Source organism: Chionomys nivalis, chromosome 14 (assembly GCF_950005125.1).
Source record: "Chionomys nivalis chromosome 14, mChiNiv1.1, whole genome shotgun sequence".
Lineage (NCBI taxonomy): Eukaryota > Metazoa > Chordata > Mammalia > Rodentia > Cricetidae > Chionomys > Chionomys nivalis.
In genome coordinates, this window is record NC_080099.1 from 17,866,186 (window position 1) to 17,891,392 (window position 25,207).

Here is a 25,207-nt window from a genome sequence, read left to right on the forward strand (position 1 = left end):
GTTATTTCTTTTTGTTTTGTAGCTCTCGTGTATGCTGTTAAGTTGTTAATATGAGATCGCTCCAGTTTTTTATATAGGCACCCAGTGCTAGAACTTATCTCTTAGGACACCCTTCATAGTGTCCCGTAGGTTTGGGTATATTTTGTATTCATTTTCATTCAATTCCAGAATATTTTCAATTTCTTTATTTCTGTCATAACTTATTTAATATTTAGTAGTATTTCTATGAATTTGTATACTTTTTATTGTTTCTACTATTGTTGGTATCCAGCTTTAATTCATGATGGTCAGATAGGATGCAAGATATTTCAACTTTCTTATATCTGTTGAGACTTGTATTGTGTCCAAGTATATGATCTGTTCTGGAAAATGTTCCATGAACTGTTGAGAAGTTGTTAAATTCTTTTGTGTTTGAATGCAGTGTTATGTAAATATCTGCTAGGTTCATTGGGTTTATGGTATTAATTTAATCCCAGCATTTCTCCATTTAGCTTTTATCTGAACGACTTGTATATTGCTGAGAGTAAGGTATTTAAGTCACCCACTATCACTGTATGAAGGCCGTGTGTGATTTTTAACTATGACAGCATTTCTTTTATGAGTTTGGTCACTTTATTGGGTGCCTTAATGTTTAGAATTGCAGTATCTTCTTGGTGGATTTTTCCTTTGATGTAGTATGTAGTGTCCTTCCCTACCTCTTCTGATTGGTTCTGGTCTGCTTCTTGGGTCTATTTACTTGGAAAATATCTTTTTCCATCCTTTTACCCTGAGATGATGTCTCTCCTTGATGTTAAGGTATTTTTATTGAATGCAGAAGACAAATGCTATCTTTTTATTCAGTGTTAGTCTCTGTCTTTTTATTAGAGAATTGAGGGCATTTTTGTTGAAAGATATCAATGAGCTAAGGTTTGTTTAATTCCTGTTATTTTGTTATGATGTGAGTTTTCTCCCCTCTTTTGATTTACTGGTCTAGGATTAGTTATTCCTTTGTTTTCTTGAATGTGGTTAAACTCTTCAGACTAAAGTTTTCCTTTTAGTGCCATTTGTAGAGCTGGATTTTAAATAGATACTGCTTAAATTTGGTTTTATCATGTAAACCAAATTTCTTCATCATTTGTGATTGATAGTTTTGCTGTATATAATAGTCTAGCCAGGCATCTGTGATCTCTTCAAGTTCGTAGTACATTTGTCCAGGTCTTGTAGGTGCAATTCACGAGGTCTGCGAGCACCTGGAATAGAGGACAACAAGTGTTTATTTGGGGAACATTCATAATAAGAAAACTGCTGTGTTCCTCTGCTCTGTGGACACTGGGAGCTGTGAACAAACAGAATCCAGACCACCAGCCAAGAGAAAGAGCAAGCTCTGCACTTACCAGTCCACATGTACTACCTCAGATCACGTCCTAATAGGCCAGTACCCAAAAGGCTATTGGCTGAATGAATTCCCACAACACCTTCTGTCTTTTAGAATCTCCATTGAGAAGTCACGTATTATTCTAATGCAGTGGTTTTCAACTTGCCTAATGCTGCAAACTTAATATAGTTTCTCATGTTCTGGTACCCCCCCCCACTACTTCAAAACTGCAATTTTTGCTGCTGTCATGAATCATAATGTAAATATCTGTGTTTTCCTGTGGTCTTAGGTGACCCCTGTCAAAGGGTCATGACCCACAGGTTGGAAACTGCTGTTCTAATGGAACTACCTTTATATGTTACTTGGTCTTTTTTTTTTTATAATGTGCTGTAGGCTATTTCTTTTCTGGCCTTGCCTATATGATGTTCTATATGCTTCTTATACCTTGATAGACATCTCCTTTAGGTTGGAGAAGTTTTTCTTCATGGTTTTGTTGAAAATATTTTCTGTGCATTTAACTTTTGTTTCTTCTTCCTCTAGTCCTATAATTTGTAGATCTGATCTTTTCATAGTAACCTGGGTTTCCTTCGTGTTTTGTGCATGGGGATTTAGATTTGACATTTCCTTGACTGGTATGTGCATGTCTTCTTCCATGTCTTCAGCACCCATCATTCTCTGTTTCTACTGGTGGACTTGTCTCTGAGGGTTTCCATTTCCAGTTTTATCTCAGTTTGGATTTTCTTTAGTGATTCTGTTTCTTTGTTAAATACTACTTTTATGCCCTGAATTGTTCTCATTATTTTCATCCCTCTGTTTATTTCTGTTTTCATAGACTTTATTATGGAATTTATTTATTTCCTCTTTAATGTCCTTGAACATATTCATAATTGCTATTTTGAAGCCCTTGTCTTGTGCCTCAGCTCTTCTATGTTTCTGAGGGCCTCGTTCTAGGTTATGGATTCTGGTGGAAGCAGATTGTCTTTTTGTGCTGGTTTCTAGAGGTACCTGGAGGTCTGATGACTGGGGTGATTCTAGCTGTGGACATTTGATTTTTGTAGGCTGGGTGTTTTGGTCCTTGGTTTCTGCTGCTCACTATGGATCTCAGAAAGTGTGTGGCTGTGAGTTGCCTCCAGAGAATGTTTTTGTAGTTGGATGGTGGCAAAGAGAAATAAGAGATGGAAGGAATAGGCGGAAGGCTGAAAGAAGCCAAGGGAAAGAGCTAAGGGGTCCTGTCCGCACCAAGAGATGAACTCCCCAGGAAGTCAGAAATGCAGTGTGTGGAAGTTACAGTAAGACAGAGAATAATCTGGAGAGATGAATGGATGGGGGCAGGGGATGGGACCCTGCACTTGTATCCAGAGCCTTCAGTGAATGGAATTGGGGTGGGAGGAGAGCTGCGGGAAAGAATGGAGAGATTGTAATGGAGAACAAGAGGGATAGTATGAATTGTCACCTTAGTCCCAGCCTGGTATGGTTGCAGGGTCCCAGGTGGATAGTGTGTCTTGGTATCGAAGGCTGACACAATGGAACGCGAGTGGGTTAGAGGGGAAAATCCACTGGAAGGAGGAAAGCTGGGTCTGCATCACAGTTAGGTGTAATTCCCAAAGAATGCATGTTATTAATTCATAAATAAAAATGATAGACTTTATGGGTTTTGTATCTTGCAGCTTGTTATATTTGCCAATCCTGTGAGTCTTTTGGTAGAGTCTAGATGTTTTTATGGATTGTATCATTTGCAAACAAAGATAATTTTTCTCTTCATATACATATTTCATCATTGCTTTGGCTAAAGTTATGTATTGAAAAAGTAGATATACTTGCATTCAGATGTGAAAAGAAACAGTTTCAGGTTTCCTCATTTTAGTATCGCATTGACTATAGGTTTGTCACATGTAAAAGTTGTGTATTCTTCCATACCTGATCTGTTTGGATAGCTATTACATACATGCTTTCTCTACATCTATAACTACAATTACAATTTTCATTAAGCTGATGTGTTGTTAGATCTTTTAATGTTCTTATGTTGAACCATTATTGCACCCCAGTAGTAAATCTCACCTAGCATGCTGTATGAACTTTTGGTTGTATAATTAGAATTAATTTGCCAATATTTGGGGAGGGCAGGGGGGAGTTTATATTAGTGTTGTCTAATATAATCAGTGGTACTAGTTGTATCATTGTCTGGTTTTAGTGTCAGAGTGATGTTGACCTTGTACAATGAGATCTAACTTTAATTGGAATAAAACTGTCCAAATCACCTTGTAAGATAAAAACCCAGTTGTTGTCGACACTCTGAGGAACTGTGTGGTTTTATAAAAAGAAGAAGAAAAATGGGGAAACAATTTAGTCACAGAGTGTTCTGTGTTGATCAGGAAAGTGGCTAGGTGATGGGGGAGGAGGAATTAATAAGAAAAACTAAGACCACACACCACTTAAAAATTTTTTTAGGACTTCAGCAGTCATCAAATAGCAGGCATATAATCAAAAACAAGAGAAAACAAAATTAGGGCAGTAGGGGTGCTTACACCTAAAGAAGATGCATAGAGGTTGCCAAGTTCTATTTGGTTACTGGAAGCAACACTTACCCTATGTAAGCATCATCCTAAAATCACAGAAAGTCACAGAATTTTATTGGAGAGAAGAACAACAAGCTCAAAAGACATTAAAAGATTATTTTTATGCCTTATAAAACTTAATACATACCTTCTAGTGCACAATTAAGGTTATAAGTCATTATAGCACATGGCTCTTTTGGATCAAGAAATAATCATACACAACAAGAGTTTTATCCCAGTAAGATTCTGGAAAATTAAATTTTCATAGCACCAAATAATTAATATGCTTTTTGAAAAAAGTTTAGTTTACTTATGAGGCATTGAAGGATGCAGACTGTCACACTCGCAAGAGGTCTAATATAATCAGGTATATAGTGCCATTGCTCTACTGGACAAAGTTTAGTCCAAAAGAGTTGGCAAGTGTTCAAATTGGCCAGAAACTTGTTGCTCTAAATAGTGCTTACAAAGCAGGGATCTTGGCTTCAAGTCAGGGCTCCTCACTGAAGGGATACACAAAATGGAGGTAGACTTGCCAGAATTCATTCCAAGGGCAGAGCATACCATTTTAACATCAGAAATGGAGCCCTGCCTGGTCAGATGATACCCCAACTAGCCATCAAAGCTCAAGAAAAATGGAGAGTTATAGCCCTCAGACTCCAGAAGAGTACGGTCCCAGGACATTGAACAAGACACTTCACTGTCTTACATTATGCAGAAATTGCAGCAGTCAGTGTCAGCCAGACTCCATAATTAGAAACAAACAAAAATTTACATACTCAGAGACTCGTGAGCAGTGACAAGTGACTTAGCCCTGTGGTTCAACAAATGAACCTAAAAATTACCATGAAATAACTGGCAAAGACTTTTCCCATGCCATTCTTGAAAAGGATTACAAGAAACCTCACACACACACACACACACACACACACACAAAATTGCTTCAGAAAGATGATTTAGAAACAACTGACTCCAATGCCAGAGAGTACTAACAAGAGCATGAATACAGAGGACAAAACACCTGTTAATTAGAACAGTTACTATGAGCATACATTTCTACCTATAATTCTTACAAAGAGAGAACAGGACATTCTGGCCTCTGGGGATGCCCAAGGGAAGGGATAGGAAATAATGAGAAGGAAGGAAAGAATGGGCAGTAAATATACTATTATGTGCTAAAATATACCACTTAGGCTACTATGTATTTAAAGGACATCCGGACAGCCCTGAAATATGTGAGTGGAAAATGGTCTGAAGAGATGATTGAGTCATTAATAGCAGTCACAACTCTTCCAGAAGACAGATTTTCAGCACGCATGTCAAATGACTGAAAACTGCCTGTAGTTCAGCTCTAGGGTAATCTGACACACGCATACACACTGAAGTATATATAAGTCTTTTTTAAAAATGCTGGGATGGAACAAGGACTATACATTAGTGGTTCTTATAATTCCATCTGCTACTAAAAAACATGGATTTAAAGAGACTAAATAATTTGCCCCAAAATATTCTTGATTAAGTTTAAACGTTGTCTTTTTCTGAAGTCCACATTCTTTTAAAATGATGTCTTACCTTTCAGTGGAGGTAAGGGGGTTAATATCTTGTCATGATTGTATTGTGGTCAGAAGAGGGTGTTGAATCCCCTGGAGCAGGAATTACAAAGGGCTGTAAGCTGCTTGGTGTGGGTGCTGGCGACTGAATTCAGGTCCTCTGGAAAAATAGCAAGTAATCTTAACTGCTGAGCCATTTCTCTGGCCCCTTGAATTCTTTAGACAGAATCACTCTTTGTAGCCCAGTCTGGCCCCCATCTTGCAATCTTCCTTTCTCCTAAGTACCTTGTCAGTCTGTATCAACACTAATGCCAAGTCAAATCATGAGACATCTTTTCTTCTCTTTCTCTTTTCTTGATATAGGGGGAAAGAAGATAAAATACCAGGCTGTTTCTTACGATCATCAATAACGTATGTGATTTAGAACTTTATTATTACTTGCTTAAAGGCTTTTATAGAATAGATGATACTAATCACAAATATCCAAACATTAACACTTGTGAATTTATTGTATTTACAGAGTAGCTTTCCACCAGAAATAGCACAATTCTGTAAGAACATTGTTAAAGTAGTTATTATTTTACTTGTTGGCTTAGGCAGAATCTGAGAACAAAGTGCATGGAATTATGTCCCCAAACATCTGTACTCGGATCTGTACAACAGAAGAGTCCTTGCAAACCTCCCGTTTTCAGTGGTGGAAGGGTTTCTTAGTGTTACCGTTTGTGATGCCTGCTAAGTAGACTTCTTGTGTTTGAAGAATGTGTTTTATGTTAAAATCCCGTGCCTGAAAACTGTGTAACTTAACCACATTTCCTGCCAGATTAGGTGTCAGTTTGTCTGTCCTATTATTTCTAATGAATTATAGTTAATTTTTAAATAGTTTGACTTAAAGTGAAAATCTATATGTAATACAATAATTTTTCTAAATCTAGTCTCTGTAGAAGCTGAAATCCATCACCATCCTTCAAAATGCAATGGAATGTACCACGGACTATGTCTCGGCTGACACTCAGGACATTCTTGGAACCACTGAAAGCCAAGCTCTCTGATCACCACGGGAGCATAAAAGGACCATTACCTTGGCATAGAGATGAATACAGACTAGTTTGGACACCACACCTTCGAAAGCAGTGGTTACATTTACCTGCTGTGCAGTGCCTTGCAAAGCGAAGGAATCTATTAAATGCTCAGCCACCTCAGCAGGGAGTCCTTCACCAGGAACGATGGGAGCAGGATATTTTACCCAAGAGGGTTTTATCTTCCAGCGCCACATCCCAAGAAACTCCATCAGAAAAGAAGGAAGAGCCAGATCCTTTACAAGACAAGTCTATTAGTCTTTATCAACGGTTTAAGAAAACCTTCAGACAATATGGAAAAGTCTTAATTCCTGTGCATCTAATAACTTCTGGTATTTGGTTTGGAACATTTTACTATGCAGCTATAAAGTAAGTCTTTGCTTAGTTGACTGCCTTCCCACTTTTTATCACGTTAGTCTTCTTGTTTATGCTGAAAGCCTTAGTTTTTATTTTGTTATCTGTATGTGGGGCAGGGGGCGGTCAAGCACATAGAGGTCAGAGGACAACTGGTGGGAGTCAGTTCTCTCCTTCACCTTGTGTGCCACGATCGAGTTCATGTCAGGATTGCAGGCAGGCACTTGTACCCACCAAACCATCTCACTGGCCCTTAACTTTTTTTAATATTTATTTTGTTTCTAAACTGCTTATGTGTCTGTGTTGGGTGTGTGCATGTGAATGCAGGTGCCCATAGAGGCCAGAGGATCAAATTCCTCAAGAGCTGGAGTTATAGGTGGTTGTGAGCTGCCCTCCTTAGGAGCTGGGAACCGAACTCTGGTCCTGTGCAAGAACAACATACTCTGTTAACCACTGAGCTCTCTTTCCAGCCCTTCTCTGTCTCATGCCTTGATTGACAGAGGAAAACTACTTTTTATAGCTATTATCACATTTTATTGAGAATATCTAATGTTTGTTTATGGGTGCAAGTGTTTTGCTCAGTTTTTAACTGCCGTCTTCATTTACTCCTCCAACAACCAAATACAGTAAGTGATACAGTTCTTCCCATGTATGAATATGGAAACAGTTTGGGTGAGGGGAAATAAGCTAATTCAACTGATAAGAGGTGGAGCCCACACTGAAACTAAATAGGTTTTCTGGTCTTTGAGCCATCTCCTGGTCTCACTGCTGACAGCTTTGCATGTTTAAGAGGACTCAAAAGTAAGGTCCTTGTTGTTTTGTTACATTTATTTGTTGTTGGATAGGTGGGTGGGTATGCATGTGGAGTTCAGAAGGTAACTTGTAGTTGGCACTTCTCTCCCTCCTTATGGGTCTCAGAGGATGAACTCAGGCTGGCTTAGCAGTGAGTACCTTAACCCACTGAGCCATCTTTCCAACTTAAGTACTAGGTTTTAGAAATGCAGCCAAACCATGAGTTCTATACTTACATGTTTCTATGGTGTTTCTACATGTGAAAAACTACTCATTTGGGTGAGTGTATAGTATTGGTAGAAAATTCACAGGCTCTTTTGCCCCAGAGCCTAGCTAACATGAACTCATCACAGGCTGAGACTGATTATGTATTCTGACTGATAGCATGCTAAGTCATTTTGTTCTGATGGGAAGCGAGACTGGTGGGCCTACCCTCTGGTATTCAATGTAAAGTAGTCAAGTGCATCTTTTTTTGGTTACAGTTCCTGCCTTTTAAGGTAAGGTGTATTCATCACCCTGCTGGAAAGCAGGGAAACCTGCAGTTCTGCCCTCAAGGGCCACATGCCGTGACCTTAACTTGTTAACTCTTGTTAACACTTGTTAACTCTTCTAATCAAAGTCCACTAATTTTTTAATGCCTTATTTGTGTTTAATGCCTTGGTGTTAAGGCATTAACAAAATATAACCGTTGTGTATAAGTTCACCCCTTGGCAGAGAAGCTGATGAACCTGCTGAATGAAAAATACTATTACTGGCGTTTTTAGGGTCAAATTATGGGCCTAGGCTTAGCCCCCTTTAATAATCTACTTTAAAAGACAACTAATGGTAAAAGCAGAGAAAGCTGATTTATTCAGTGTGACCAGCATGAGTCCAGTCACCACCAGCCACAAACACAAACCTGAGTCCATCTTTGTGGTACTGATGTGAGGTTTAGGTTTAAACAGAAGACAAGAGATAGGCATAACTAATCAATTCTGATCAAAGTGTGGTCTCATCCATCACTGTCCACCATTGTCTTGTCTCATATCTGTCCTTCAAAGTCAGCAAGCTCCCCCTTTGGCTGGCCTCAAGGGCTCTAGCATTTTCCTTTAGCAGATGACAGCTGAGGTAGTTCCAGTTCTTGGAGACCTCTGTCTGCCTCAACAGTCTGATAGCTGCATACAGAAAGACAAGTGTCTTCCTTTAGAGTATCTTCCCTCCTTTAGAGTATCTACCAAGATAGCTACAGTATCTGTCCCAAGGTGGTGGGAAGCAGGCTACTCTTCCTGGGAAACAAGGGTTTGGGTGTTTCTCACTGCAGTTCTAGAGGGACAGGTTTTCTTTATGTAATTGATACTGTTCTGTTTCTTTGCATTATATTTTTTGTTAAAGACTTTCTATACATGTTTAATATTTGTAGAAGTCCTCAGAATTGCCCTATTTTTTGACAGAAGCTACTCAATTCTTGGGGCCATTTAATTCTGCCATCAGATATGTGGCTTTAGACATAATGCATTTTCTTTTTTGAGCCACTTGAGGATTCTTGTGGTTCAGTATTGTCAAAGATCATGTCTTCTCCCAGTTTCTGGTCTCATGAGGAAACCTTATGTCCTTAGTTAATTGAGTATGAGGTTGCTTTTTGGCCTATTATAGCATATCAATAAAAACTTGGGAGTCAGATACTGGGGTTAAGAACCTGAATGATCAGAAAGAATGATCAGAGAAGCAGCAGAGAAGCAACCAGAAACCTCCCCCCTTTCTTTCCCCTCCCTCTCCCTTTCCCTCTCCCTTTCTCTTTCTTTTTCCCTCTCCCTTTCCCTCCCTCCCTCCCTCTCCTTCCTCAATCCAAAAGAGCCAAGAGCCTTTCTCAGCCATGCCTTTCTACTTCTTGTCTCTAAATCTGTCCTTAGCCCGCTCAAACTTCTATGGTTAATTTTGGTCAACTAATGGCTAGCTCCACCCTTTAACTCCAATCAAGCTTTATTGTCAGAACACAATCAAATGATAAACAAGTTATTTTATTGAAAAAGCAGACCCCAAGTATTCTGGAGATAATCGTTGTATTTCAGATTCTTCAGTTCATCTAAAGCAGCAGGGGTGATTCTGTCATACATGATCTTGACTTTCTCCTGTAAAATGCTGTGTCAGAATATAGAGGTGAGACTGCCTGCTTGCCTGGGGTTGTGGCCTAGAGCCACCACCTACCGCCCAGTATGACAGCCTGTCCTAATGAGTGCAGACTATACATGATTGAAAGTTCACATATTTGAGTGGATGACTTAACCACAAGTAATACTTTATAAAATATTCTTGTCTACAAAAGAAAACAGAATTAGTACATGTTCCAGTGGGAACGGTTTACTGTCAGGTTGAAGTCGGTTGTATTAAGCTCCAGTTTTCCATTCAGCTAACAGAAACGTTGTATTTCTTTTAAGAGTGTTCTAACTGGACAACACTCTTTCCTTATTGGTTGCCTTTCTTTTTTTTTTTTTTTTTTTTGGTTTTTTTTTTTTTTTTTTGGTTTTTCGAGACAGGGTTTCTCTGTGGTTTTGGAGCCTGTCCTGGAGCTAACTCTTGTAGACCAGGCTGGTCTCGAACTCACAGAGATCCGCCTGCCTCTGCCTCCCAAGTGCTGGGATTAAAGGCGTGCGCCACCACGCCCAGCATTGGTTGCCTTTCTACTAGTAAGAGAAAGGGAGAAAATACTGTTTCTGGAAGGATGGACATTGGCATCAATGTTGTATTTATGACCTGTTTGTCTTAGTTACTCCCACAGTCTGAAAGCAAAGTATTCTATGTTTAGCTAGGTGGCAATGTTCTGAAGCTCTTAAATGTATTTCAGACAGAGCTAAATTATGCTAATGGGTGTGTTTTATATTGAGCTTCCTGACTGCTACTGTCTGGCAAAAGGTAGCAGAGGTCTGTTCTCTAAACATAAGTATTTCATGTAATTACTTATGGCTCAATAACAACTGTGTTGCCCATACTGTGTGTCCATAGACTCAGGTTCCTAATCACACAGGTGCGCTCTCAGCCACAGCTCTGCTGGTGTTTACTGTACTTCCTCTAGATAGTGAATATTTCTTAGGCCTTGTTGAACCGTCATAAACTGACAGACAGTTAAAGCGCACTCCTGCCCGACCACAAAGTGGCAAACATTGAGTTTTCTGGCTTGATTTAGATTCTTATCTTTATGATAAAAGTTTTCAGCTGGGTGGTAGTGGGGAGGCAAAGGCAGGCAGATCTCTGTTAGTTCGAAGCCAGCCTGATCTACAAGGGCTAATTCCAGGACAGGCTCCAAAGCTACAGAGAAACCCTGTCTCTGGGGGGGGAGGGGGTTCTTATTTGGCCAAATTTTGTCTTATTATTGGTGTTAAATGCATAGATTTTATGTGCTGGGTTTAGTTGGAACTGGGAAGTAATGAAATAATTTCATAATCATCTTTGTGCTAATAGCTTGTTATAAGATGTTGCTTTAAAAACTTAAGCCATTAAAAGACCAAGTCTAATACTGAGGCTTACTTTAATAGGATTGTATTGTTGTCTTAAAAGAAACTTGAATATGCAGATAAATGATAGTATTGAACTCCTGGTTGATTTTTAATTTTACCTTTTTAAAATGGTTCTTTCTGCCATTCTGATTTCTTCTTATTTTTGATGCTAGCTAGTCTTCCTGGGTAATGATTAGCGATGTCTACTCAGAGTACTCTCAGGGGCCTTATTACAGTTAACCCATTATTTTTATATTAAAAATAATAGCATCCAACTATCTTTGTCTAGGCAATTCCCTTACTTAATAACAAGGGAAAGAGACAATTATAATGGAGCAATATGACACCCTGCCTTAGTTAAAGGTGCACTTTGAAGTGCCAGGGATGGGACACGGGAAGAAAGGGATGCTACGTATTACTGTCATATGCTAAACCAGACCCATGCATGAGAAAACAAGCTCACTCTCAGATTGGGTGCTATCCTGGACATCTAAAAGTCCCTATGTCTTCTTCCCACTCCCAAAAGTCCTCTCTGGTTCTCTCTAGAGTTTCCACATCTAGGGAGGGGGGGAGACTGCGCAGAGAAAAAGCGAGTATACTGAGGCAAATTTTTAAATTACAGATTTTATGTTAATATACTTTTTGTATTAACCATATACTACTGTGTATTGAATTTTATGAATGTGATAATTACAAGTTTGGATGATTCCTTGTCCTGATACAAATACATAGAGGAAAGATTAAAACAGTGTGGTACAATAAAATGAGGAAACTAAAATTACCTAAGTCAGGGCTTTACCAGTTTGGAATTTCTTTACCTTCCCTACCTCCAAGAATCTGTTGCAATATACTGTAATTATTCCTTACCTTATTATCATAAGGAATAATTATTATAAATATTCTTTATCTGATACAAATAATTACATTCTTTGTCTGATAAGCAAGAATACATACTTTTAGAATAGTTGGATTTTGCCAAGCCCACAGAATCACTCATTCTTTGCATGATAGCACAGAAGTGGTAGTGATGAAGTTTTAAAGGTAAGAATTTAAGATCCTGAACTGTGAGTTGACGTGTCCTAAGAAAATGGTATTTGTGTGAGGAGATGAATATCAAATAAACAGTTCTGACCCTGCTCTCCTGGTTTACTTAAAGCCATTACTTTGACTATAAATAAAGTGTCTGCTTTTTAAATACACTAATTTAATGCCCTTGTGAAATGCAGGATGGCAGTACTACTTGTGTGTTGAACTTCGAGAGAGTGAAATGAAAGCATTCAGTCACACAGAATCAGCTGTTAGACTTTTATTTATTTATTTAATTATTTATTTTTGGTGGTGGTGGTTTAGTTTGGGTAGGTGTGGATTTGTTACTGTTGTTTTTTGATTTGCTCACTATGTAGCCCAGGCTGGTCTCCAATTCTTGAGCCTTATTCTTTTAGTCTCCTGAGCAAATAGAATTGAATATATATTATGGCAAATTTGTAGTTTATGTTTTCAGTTAATTTCCTGAAAATCCTGTCCCTAAAGGGTTGTTTATACGTGACTAAATTATATGTTTCTTTTTCAGAGGAGTGAATGTCATCCCTTTCCTAGAGGTCATTGGATTACCTGACAGTGTAGTAGACATTCTCAAAAATTCCCAGAGTGGGAACGCCCTGACAGCATACGCCATGTTCAAGGTGGGTTCCTTGCTTACCCTCCCTAGGAAACTCACATTGAGCTGAATTAAAGATATATGTATATATTTAAATACATACATATATATATATATATATAGGATATATATATCCTATTTCACATTTTGTATTTCTAATGAGCAGAAAGTAACAAAAATAAAACTATGACTTTAGGAAGAAGTGTCTTAAAAAATAGGTAAGCCATAGTCTGCCAGACTCAGGCATCCCCCTGCCCTGACTTCAGTTACTGAAATTTAGCATTTGCTTTATTATTTATAATAGTTTACCCTTCTTTAGAAAATGGGATTGTGAAGACTGAATTCACACTGTTTTGTGTGGCACAGTCCAGGCTTAGTTCTTAGGTGTTCTCACTTTAGAGAGTCTATAACTTCTCAGGGTGTACACAGTGCTGCTTTTATAGAAAGTCTCTATGCCTGCCTTTATTGTAGAGGGGAAATCTCATTGTACATCATAGAATTCGGCTATATTAATCTCATTTTTCATTTAAAAATATGATTCTATGATATCTATATCCAAATAAAATGAATATTTTGGAAAAGTAGATGTTACTATTCTATGTAAAAGTGTGTAGAATAATGACTTACAGTATTGTGTATTACTATTATGTGGTGGTGTTATGCTGTGTAAAAATACATAGAGTGACATAGTATTATTCGGAAGTAATGTTTTTTTCTATCTTTACTAGAATCATCTGAGATCTCAGATAATTTTTCTCAGAGCTTAATTGCTGTTTTTCTCATATTTTACAGTGTTTTATAGCTGTGGTAGGTTAAATATAACATATCAGAGTACACGATGGTGGTTTAAGTCATTTTTTCTGACTCCTTTCTTTATAGCATCTGATTTAAGAGTTTTCTTTATGTGCTCATGAACCCCCTGGGAATTCAGGGGCCTGTGTTTGTGTTTTTGCACTCTCTGGTGTACTTTGAGGTGCATTAGTGCTTAGCATATTTGGAAACCTACAGACCCTGTGGATTTTCCTCCTCATGTCCTTCTGTAGGGTGAGAAATGGAGTATGTCCTGAGTTCTTCTTTAACCCACAGGACTTCAAGTAGAACAACAGAGATGCCTTCTTCCTTAAGGCAAAGCTCCAAAGTGAGGTATGATAGACGTAAGGAAAGAGTACTGGGCAGCTAGCTGGTTACACATCAGAGCTCCTTTAACTTGCACTGCAGTTGGCTCAGATTTGTCCAGCGCTCACACCAGGAATTCGCTGATAAGGAAAACACTGTCAGACCAGGTGTGGTGGAGCACACCTTTAGTTCCAGCATTTGGGAGAAAGTTCAAGGCCAGCCTGGTCTGCTTGATAAGCTCTGAGACAGTGAAACCCTTTCTTTAAAAAAGAAAGGGAGAGAAGAAAACAAAGCACTGCTAAGAATTCCCTTGGACTGTTTTGTCTTACTGTTTAGCAATTTATATATGAGGTAGCAATTTGACTATCAGCAGAGAGAGGTTTGGAGTTTTATCATGGGAAATAAAACACGGCTCTTTGGATTATCTTGCATCCTTCTTGCTTAGTATACTTATATACCCATACCAGAAAACATTGAAGAATCCTGGAAAATGAGACTCATAGATATTCTTACAAAAATAGCAACACTTACGGTAATCTATTTTTCCTGGAAAATTGGGAGGCCTTGTTACAAATATATACATGAAGTGTATGAGTTAGTATTTTGAGAGAGACTTTGCTTTTTCTAATGCTTTACCTACCAAATAATATTATAGTTTATGTAGTTAACATTTTAGTTAATTGCTAACATGCTTTATTATCTAATAAAGATGCAAGGTTTGTAAATGTGTAGTTCTAAGGTAAGTATATACTAACAGCAAAAATAACCAATATTCCTAAAGGAATACTTGAGTAACTGTTCAGATGCTTGAATATATTTGATGGCTTTTCAGAAAGGCTCATATGTTTTCTTAAACTCGCATGTAAAATCATTCATATCATAAAATTTTGATGTATTTTTCTCCTCCTACTGTTTTAGTATCTTTTTTTTTTCTTTTTAGGTAGTTCTTAGGTTTCCTGTACTCAAAATTGTGCGCTCTCATGCCAAAAAAGTTTATATTTGGTTTACATTCATCAATTTTAAGTGTGTTAATAGCTAAATGGTGATGATGATTTCAATACAGGTTTATATAAGTTCTGTGTTAATGTTAAAATAAAGTATCTTTTAATAATCAGAAAAAAGAATTCCCTTGGAGAGCGTATTCTAGGGAAGGAGAGTGGGCAGGTCAAGGGCAATTGGAGAGACAGAGAAGGAAGGGTTGAAAATACTCAAGCATGCATGTACATACACATGTGTGCATATATGGTGTGTGTATATTTAAATTATACTAAATGTTACTGATCATTAAGAAGAAAGAATATATAGTGGGTGATGGTAGTGCACACCTTGAATCCCAGCACTCAGGAAGCAGAGGCAGGTGGATTGCTGTGAGTTCAGGCCAGACTAGTCTACACAGTGAGTTTCAGGACTACCAGTACTACAACAGAGAAATCTGCCTCAAAAAAAGAAGAAAGAATATAGTTAAGAACACTTGATGCTCTTACAAAGGACTAGGAGTTCGAAACCCAGCATTCATTTTTGGTTCACAACCATTTGTAACTTCAGTCCTTTGACCTCTATGGGCAACAGGCACACATGCAGTGTGCATACATATGTACAGGCAAAACACTCATACACGTAAATATTTTAAGAAAGAATAAACCAGGTAAGGAGATGTTTTGGTATGTGTTGTTTTTTTGTTCACACCCCCATCACCACACGCGTAGCCCCCACCTGTGGTCCTCCTAGATTGCAGATTTAGATGGGAAGTGCTCTGAGCAGTTAACAGGTTGATCTGGGAGTTGGCAGGGAGGAGAGGGAGACAAGGTTTCCCAGCCGAGGGAGCTTTGAGGACTGCAGGATGCTAGGTACCAGAGGGTTAGATAGGAGCCATTGTGGCTGGAATGAGCAAGAGAAGCAGAAAGACTTGGCAGATTAGGAGCCTGTGTGTTACAGGGAAACTATTGGTTACTTTAAACGTGTGACTTCAAATCACTGCAACTGCTGTCATGTTGAAGCGGGGGTAAAAAGCTGGGGCATCAGGATGAGGCTGTCTGCTACAGAAGTCTAGGCTGCATGTCCTCATGTCAGCACCCAAGTGGTACCTGGGGAGGCAGTCAGAAGCAATTGAATGGTGGGTATGTTTTTAAAAAACTAATGGGCTTTCCTAATGATACGCATACAAATTACGTTAAATTGATTAAGAGCTATTTATTTTGGCCTGAGTAAATGGAAGACCAAGTTACCATTTTCTGTAGTGAGTAAAATTTTGGAAGAAGCAGGTCTGACTGGGACAGTTGAGGCCTGTGAGTTTGTGCATATTAAGTCAGACATTCAGGTGCAAATGATTTGGGTAGTTGGCTATATGTGTATTTGAATTCAGGGAAGGCGTTCAATATGGAGATGTAAATTAAGAATTCTTAATATATAGATGACACCAAAAGCAGGAACCTGGACAGGCCATCGTGGGAGTGTGAAAGTGAAGAGTCTACAGACCTTGTTCAAAAGCTACAGTGACGTGGCCAGTGTGCCCGAGAAAATCCAGGTGGGGGTGGTCCTGGCACCAGGTGCATGGGAGTCAGGCAGAGGGAGCTGTTTTAGAGTGGGCCCAGGCTGCTATCAGGTCAATGGTGAGTGTGGTCCCACAGAGGCCATTGAACTAAAGAGAGCGGCTTGGTGGGATTAGAGGAACAATTGTGAGAAGAATGGCAGGTGCTTTCTGAATGTTTGCTGTGCTGTGCCTGCTTGAGCTCCCGGTACCAGGTGGCCATTTGTTTTTGCAAAGCCCTTCCACTGGTTCAAGTCTCTTAGTTTTTGTCCTTATGTTGTGATGAAAACAAAGAAGAGCTGCCGTGGCCTTGGGAGACGTCCGTTCCGGACCCTATGGTGAGATGGTAGCAGACGTGCAGAAAGAGAGACGATTTGAGAGTAGAGCAAACGTGAATCCAGCAAAGAAGTATCTGACTCTTGCTCAGCCTCCCACTGTTTGAACTTTGGCTGCATTTTAGCTCAGGTAGATAGTGCATGTCAGAGATTTTGGGGCACAGAAACCTGCACCTGTATTACTGTTAGAATCACACCCTCCTTCTGCCCCCATGCTCATTAGCATTCATTAGGGTGTCAGTGCAGCTGTCTGTGATAACCCTGAAATCTTAAGTCATATGGTCTGAGGACAGACATTTTAAAATAAGTCTGCAGAAAAGTAGCCCTTGTTAGAAAGACAAATGATAGAGTATTATACTCGCCTTCTCTAACAGAAGTGTATGCTGATTATTACCGAAATGTTTAGTTCCAACTTAATTTTGTTTACAGTCATAATCAGGTGTTGATCAGCCTGTTTGCTTTTGTTTCCTCCTTCTTCCCCAAGATTGCAACACCTGCCCGCTATACTGTGACCTTGGGAGGAACGTCCTTTACTGTGAAGTATCTGCGAAGTCAGGGGTACATGTCAACCCCACCACCTGTCAAGGAGTATCTGCAGGACAGAATGGAGGAGACTAAGGAGCTCATCACTGAGAAAATGGAGGAGACAAAGGACAGACTCACTGAAAAATTACAAGAAACCAAAGAAAAAGTTTCTTTTAAGAAAAAAGTGGAATAAGAGTGCCTTATGTAAGATGTTACAGAAAACCCCACACTTTAACCCTAGGAGACTGGGGGCAAAGAACATGTTCGGAATTTCCTTCTTTTCTTTTTTTTTTTTGTTGCTTGCCTAAGTGTGTATATCAATCCTCTGAGGATTAAAGAACAAAGAGGTTTTTTGTTTTTAAGTTAAATAACAGTGGAGGGGGAAAAAAATCAATGTTTTTCAAAATGAAATGAACCCAGCATACAAATTTTATGAGTTGCAGTAATAAGCAATAGCTAATGCCCTCAAAGTCAGAGTTCCTGTTCCATAGCCTCAGAATCCAATCTGCTTCACGGTCTCTGACATTGCAGTGTGTGTACTGGTCAGTCCACTTACAGTGTGAAGGCCACTAAGTGCCCAGTTTTGTGGGGATGAACACCATTCAGACTCTGGGTAAGAGACTGGAGAAGTTACCGACAAGTTAACATGTAGCCCTTAGTTCAAGAAGGTTGTATAAATCCAGTCTTACATTTATTAGTAAGATATGTTGGTTATGTGATGAAATGGACCCTGTAAAATGGTTTTTAACTGGAGCTTGTCAAAATCACATTTTTAAAGCAAATTCTTTTTCAGACTTAACTATGCATGGTGGTTGGACACTTGGACTGTCAGACTTTCTTGTAATTCACTTCTGTCTTCTCCAGCCAATCTTTGGAAGAAAATGAAAGTTTTATATAAACTTTATTATTGAAATAACATACATCAGCAACTCAAGTTCACTCTTCTTAACTCCATCAAGCTTTGAAAGACCACCGCTGATTGGGTAGGAACAAGTCGGTAGCTGCGCATGCTTGAGAATGGATGCTCATGGTGGGTCCGTGGAGAGCAGGTGAGCAGTGCACCAAGGAGGCTCACCTCAGATCTCTCCACTACGTCAGCCCTGTGGGTTTTGGGTCCTTATATCCCTGGTCAAAACAAAAGAGGCCTATCTGTCATAGGTTCCATTAGAATTGTGGTTAGTGTTTGTCATATTGGAAGGAAGAATTCCTGCTTAAAGTCTGCTTGACTGTTTCTAGCTTGTAATGAATCGGGCTGGCAGGCAAATCCCATGTCTGCAGAATGTCTGTGTGTGGGTGCACTCTGAGCTTTCCTTCAGGTCTGTCTAACCCTTGGGTTGACACTGGCGCAAGAAATAGCCTCTTTAAAGGGCATTGGTTTTGACTTGCCATCAGAAGAATGTCAGAGACCTTGCCACATAGCTATCCCATTCAGCCCCTGCTTTGTGACAGAATTTATGTCAAATCTTAATTTGGCCAAATTTAGAGAATAAGGAGATAACCTCACATTTGAGATATCTAGTCATTTTATTGAAACGCTAAGTGAAAATGCTATGGTCGGAGTCTTCTGGGTTGGAGAATTACAGAGGAATTCGTCATGGGTCTCTGTTGTGTGTTGGCAGCATGATTAATCTGAGGCAGTGTTCAGTGCACTGCTACAAGTTGATGGCACCCTTTCATATAAGCAGGACAACACACTTAGCATATTTATTGAACAGGAAGATAGTAAATGCTGATGTATTAACATTCACCCCTCCCCCAAACGACCAAGAATACCATGCTAAATGTGATAATATAGAAGTTTTTCTCCTAAGACCTTTTACCAGTCTCAGAGCATAGGGCATTTCATCTAGTGGAGGTAGTTTGAGAGCTCTGAAGACATTGCTAATAATCATGAGACTGCAACTTTTATCCCAAGTAGATATCTTCTGCCTAGTCCATTGGAGTCGTATCACCCTCCAGTTCTAAGTCTGGGTTGTGTCTCGCCAATTATAGCAAATAAGGAGCTGTTTGTATCCTGCTTTTAAATCCGATGAAAAGGCCCCTAAAGATTTAAGAAGTTATATTGTTACTATTTGGCATCAGAGATGTCATAAAATGCTGTTGTTAATATTATCCTTAAAACAAACAACAACCAACTTGCAGGGGATCCTGCAATGTGTTGATAGCAGACAACAGTACATGTCAACTTAAATTATCAAAATGTATAATATAGATTTGTATATGCCAAACTGCATTTTATTTACAACAGATCATGGGCTTCTCTTAGCTGCAAGGGAAACGAGGAAGCTCCACATCTGGTGTGCACATTTATCCTTTTGAAAAATACGCCGATGTCACAGATGAAGCTGTGACTGAGTTTTTTTTTAATAGACAGAAAACATTTGCTCAGCAAATTAGTAAGTTCAAAAGAAAATGAATTAGGTAAGAAGCTTGGTTTGTTAAAGAATAAGAGTAAAACCTGCCTTTTAAAACATCACATCATTATTGAGAGCCTTTTGTGCAAAATGGGGTGCTGTTTGGATTTCACCAAAGGCGAAAAGTTTGTATATTGGGAATAGCCTTCTCCCCACAGTGAAATAATAAAACTAAGACTTGAAATATTTCCAAGTTTTCTACTTAAAATCTGCCCCCATCTTCTCATTCACAGATGAAAGAGTGAAGGGCTTTATGCTCGGGGTGAGCTAGAACTGGGAGGCTGTCTTGTTCCTAGGCCAAAGTTGTAGGGATTTTAAGCATCTTTATAGTATGGGCAGAAGAGCTGTTTGAAGACAATGGAGCTGTATTTTAGACACATTGAGCTTCTTTTACTGTCCTTTGCACTGGGTTCATGTCTTCAAGATTTCATAACTGCTTCAAAATACAAGCTGAGCTATATTGTAGGTTGATACACTAGCAATGAGATTGGCAGAAAGTGAATTTTGCAATTGAGGCAGGAAAAATTAGTAATATTTCTGAGTTCTTTTTTAAATAGAGAATTTTGCAATATACGCACATTTTTTTTAAAATTATTAAAGGGCTTCTTAAAAGAGGTTGTTGTGGAATTAGAGGAATAATTTTCTTGGTAGCTACAGTTCATTTTCTGAATATTGTTTCAGATTTCCAAAACTGAGTCTCCATAAAACCTAAAATAAGGTAATTTTAAATGTTCCAATTAAGTGCCCTTCTTGCATGTCACTTACTTGTTGGCATTAAGAACTCACTGTTTAATTGACTTTAGCAGGGACATGATGAATTATCCAGGCATTGGCCCCATGCCCGATGAGCATGTGTTGAGGGATACGTGGATCTCTGTATTGGAAATTTGCAGAAGAGGTGTCGGGAAGGCAGTGAGGAAGTTGTCACTCATACATTCTTCAAATAATAACTGGGCTTGGTCTTCATTGGCCCATGTGTATGTTATTTACCAGTTTGTATTAAGTAGAGGTTCCATGAGAGAAGGAAGAAGAAAGTCATATACCCAAAGGACAGCAAAGTCTGGACCTCATCCTTCCTGATGATTGGAATGGTCTAAGGACCACTCCTTTCCCAGAATTTGACCTTTCATGGCCCCCTTAAGGAAACTTTCTCTTATACTCTGAGCTTCTCGCAGTTAAATGCTGAGTTAGGCTCGCTGGATTGATTTTTTCGAGACTTCTATGACCTTTGATCATTCTAACCAGTCAAAACAAGTCTGTGGTTGACCTGTGTCTCCAGGATTAAGCTTTGAAAATTAAGGTCTGTTCTTCCCTATACATCACTAATAGTCATTAACGGTAATTACAGATCCTCATTATCCTGTGGCAATTATTTGGTTATTTTGATAAGAATGTTCTTCTTAGTAGGAAGAATGTCGTTATTTTAGAGCCCTTGAGGGCAGAGCGGGACATGGTTTGTTGTGAGAATTTGCTTGAATGACCTTGTTGGGGAAGTAGGTATCAAGTGTAGAATATGGCTTCTTACTCAGTGAGCTATGGGGAAGTATGTCATGCTGTTTTCTTGGGGAAATCAGTCCAGTGAACAAACCTTGGTGGTGAGAAGTATGACTCCATGCCAAAGTATGCTTCCTGCTTCCTGATTTTCCTGAAAGTGGATTAGCTGGAAATTTTGCTTTCCCCCGTTTACCCACCTCCCTTTATCCGGCCTTTTCTGTCTTGAACTTTGACTAATTTAAATGTTAGCATCACTGACATGAGAAGCAAGGACGCATACAAGGGGTGTGCCCAGTGCAAGTCTGCTCAACAGGTCTGTGAGCACAGTTTTTGTTCGGTGCACAGCAGCACAGCGTTCTTCCAGGGATCTGAAGCTTCCAGCTGCAGTTGGCTGGACCCACCAGTTTCTAGAGCAACAACATTGAAACCTAACTTCATCCTTTTTGTTTTAATAAGATGAAATGCACATAGTAAAAGGCGCTTTCTGCCATATTTTGACAATTCCATAAAGATACTCCACAAAATGGCAATTCTGTATCATCCTTTTCCAGTTAAATGTTAGCTCTTAATCCTGGATTTGATTTTAGGAAGGGCAGCAATGTTTACATGAACATAGTTTAGCTGTTGCCTTGTTTGCGCCTGAGTGCTAGACTGGAGATCTCTGACAAGCGTGTTTTTACTCATTTGAATCCATACCTCCTCAGGATTCTTCTGTGTGTCCAGGTTGTCACTGTTGCTGTTTCTCTCATCCAGTGGGCGCTGGGTGTCCTTATCTGCTTGGTATTCGGCCGCGGCAGTGTAGTTATAGGGCTCTGCTGCCCAAGACCTCGGGCAGCAAGTACATTATTCTGTTTCCTTGGTGAAGCAGAGTCAGGTTACGGGAGCTTGTGTATTCTGTATTCTTCTGACCCGTAACAAACAGGCATGCATTGCTCCCAAACTAAAAAATACTGTCAGGTATGTCCACAGACCTAATGCGGTATTTGTTGAGCAAGCTATTCACTAATTGCACTGTTTTGTTTTTAAGATTGTTAGCTTTTACCTTTGTTTTCACTGATAATAATTCAAACCCAAGGCTTAGAGAACTGTGGAATTTAACATTGATGAGTCATGTTAGGACATTGAAGCCATGTTTTGGTTAAGAAAAAACCGAAGACCTGTGTCTGAAGTTCATGTGGTCCCTTTCCCCTGTGGCAGGTACTTAAGTATGCCAGGCCATGCTCTTGGACTTAAAGGAAAATAAAAGTCAAGCCAGTTCATCACATTTGCCAGTAATATATAGCCTGGCTCTTCTGCTGATACCGTTCAGCTTTTGGCTTTTAACCTTGTAACCTGATTTCCTTTAGACTCATCTGGTCATCCTCTTTTTAGAGTGATCTGAAAGGGAGATAGAAACTATTTTTGTGACCTTATCCCTTCGTTTTTCCGCTTTAGTTTTGGATGGGCTAGGGTAGGTCCAGTCTCATTCTGTCCTCCGTCACCATCTAGTGAAGTCGGCCTTAGCAAAGCATTCAGGTTGCAATTTTCACACAACTAAATCCATACTTGAAACTAGTTTCTCTTCTGGTCATATAATACCTTTTGCCTTTTCCTAATTACCACATTTAAAAGTAATGAAGAAAAACCTCAATCAAGTCTAGATTTTATATATTAAGTATAAATAGTAATGTTAAATATTTCGTAAATCAGGGACCACTTGGCCTCAAGAAATTCTCAGATTGTCTCCTTTTCCTTCCTCCCATCCATGTATAGTATTAGACAACAGTGGTCATGGTGTCTGAACCTGTGTCAGTGCCATACATGAAAGCCACTGAGACTAATTTTTCCATTTAATTGTTGCCAGTTCCTAGAAGATCTGAAGCCATCAGGAACTTCTACTTATGGAAAATTTTGGTGCAGTGAAGTTTAAGATATCCTTAGGAAATACTAGGTTTCACCAAAATTGAGTGCTTGCCCTCTCTGAGTCCCATGAAAAGGAAGGTTAAAGCTCACGATTCATTTGGCCAGAGGGAAGATTTCCTATGAAGTAGTCTCAGTACCATAAAATGAAAACAAAACTCCAGGTACTTCCACACAACTGCAGCAAAGCTTGTGTGTTCTTCACTGCCTTGGCAGATGTGTGCCTTGTGTGCAGGGACAGCCTCCACAGGACCTGCACGGAGAAGACAGTGTGTGGTTAATGTGCCCATATCTTCAAGTGGACAGCAAGGACAATAGGGCCTCTTTGGCTAGCAGCTGCCACCTCATGTGGACACTTGAGGGTGTGGTGGGCTGCTGTCTCTGCCTTAGCTCTGCTTGGCTGAAACAATTGCACATGCTTTATAGATAGGAGTTTGGAACTACCTCCATCCAGGGACACTAATTACCAGAGGTGAGCTCTCGAACCGTCTGAAGGCTGCTGTGCCCAAGGTCTGAACTGTTCTTTACCATGTGTAGCAAATGTTTACAGAACCATTTTAATTAGAATCTGTGTGAGCCAAACAGATCAAAACAGTAAAGTGAGGGAAATCTAACCTGTTTTAAGTAGCATATTCACTCAGAAGGCCCAGGGTGAGCTGCTGTCTGTTTTCTGCATCAGGCCTTACCAGAAGCCTTCAAAGCTTGTTAGGTCCTCAGCCAGGGGATCTGGGCGGAAGATATCCCACGAGGCACTCTTCCATTGTAAACTAGAGTCCCAGCTTCATGCTCTTCAAGGGTTCAACCTTCCTGCTGTAACATCAAAGCCTGTTGCTTAGCAATGCCTCTTGATGTCCTCCTGCTTCTCCTGAAGCAACTCTTGAGAACCTGGGCTGGACTTTCTGAGAGGAACTCAAATCTGCTAGTACTGAGGTGGTCAGTACCAGTGACAGAGGGGCAGGAGAGCCTGGCACCTCTCTTCCTTTGCTCACACTGCTTGCTGTTAGGTTTGGGAGCTCTGGGGACAGCCTCTACTGTGCTGCTGAACAGTGTGGTCTGCTGGTGAGTAAGAGTCCCCTCATCAAAAAAAAAACTTCACTTTGAATCTGAAGTAGACTAGAATTTGGGCCCACGCAATTATTCCAGTAGGACTTTGAAATTGTTTCTATTTGTTTATTGCAAATTTACAGAAATGGAAAAATAAATCTATTATCATGCTAAATTCACATATCCTGTTTGGTAGGTTATGTGGCGTTTATGCATACATGTGTCGACAATCTAGAATCTATACACTTACTCAGCACAGATAAAATGCGCTCCTCTCTGTGTAGGTCATAGAACAGCTGAAGGCCTCCAATGTGGGATTAAGTATTTGTTGCCAGACCTACTTAGCTTGCTGTGTGACTGGCTTTGTGTGACAGCCATCCAAAGCCCCTGTGGGGTTAGAAGTTCTCAGGAACCAATTCTGAGTGTCCCATGTTAGAACTCAGAATTGAGAGTTCTGTGATGTCATCTGCTCAGGTTTATAGAACACTAGGAAATCCTTTTAAAAAGTCAGCCACCAACCAGTGAGCTGGGGATTAAAAACGTTCACTGCCAAGCTTGGCAGTTTAACTGCATTCTGGGAACTCACCTGATGACGGAGAGCAGTGACTCAAACAGGTTATCCTCACCACACACCAGCTGTGGCACATGCGTACATGTGTGTGTGCACACAAATTTTTTTCTCGAGTCAGTAACTAGAGAATGATCAGCAGTATCCTTTGGGCTTGGGTATAGCCCAAAGAAGAACTGTTTCCTGGGTCCCATCTCCACAAAAAAGTATTTTTCTGAGACTGGTCACACATCAGTTGTCTATTATTTGTATGTCGTAGCTGAAAGGTGAAAAAACAAAACCCCAGGGAACAGATATTTGTTACTGATTATTTTTAATGAGTTTGTGCTATGATTTGATCATGGCATTAGGAACAAGCAGAAACCTGATTTCATCGCTAACAAACAGCACTTGTGCAACGTCTTTCATCAAAAGTATTGCAGTTAGAGACCTGAGGTCTAGACTGTATCCCCACCTGAGCAAAAGATGCAGGTGGGTGAC

General features: G+C 39.6%; 1 protein-coding gene across 4 annotated transcripts in view; it reads left to right on the forward strand.

Annotated features, from left to right (window-relative positions):
* Nucleotides 1–25,207, forward strand: part of Fam210a (family with sequence similarity 210 member A) — a 40,642-nt gene that overhangs the window by 14,190 nt on the left and 1,245 nt on the right. For 2 of the 4 annotated variants that reach the window (XM_057788519.1, XM_057788522.1), the window contains exons 2-5: nt 5,820–5,867; nt 6,389–6,901; nt 12,719–12,830; nt 17,268–24,954. In XM_057788519.1, coding sequence (XP_057644502.1) covers nt 6,426–6,901; nt 12,719–12,830; nt 17,268–17,501 — 822 coding nt within the window. In that variant the 5' untranslated portion in view covers nt 5,820–5,867; nt 6,389–6,425 and the 3' untranslated portion in view covers nt 17,502–24,954. Of the gene's footprint in view, nt 1–5,819; nt 5,868–6,388; nt 6,902–12,718; nt 12,831–17,267; nt 24,955–25,207 lie in introns of those variants that run through there. The other 2 variants (XR_009058295.1, XM_057788521.1) reach the window with 2 other exon arrangements.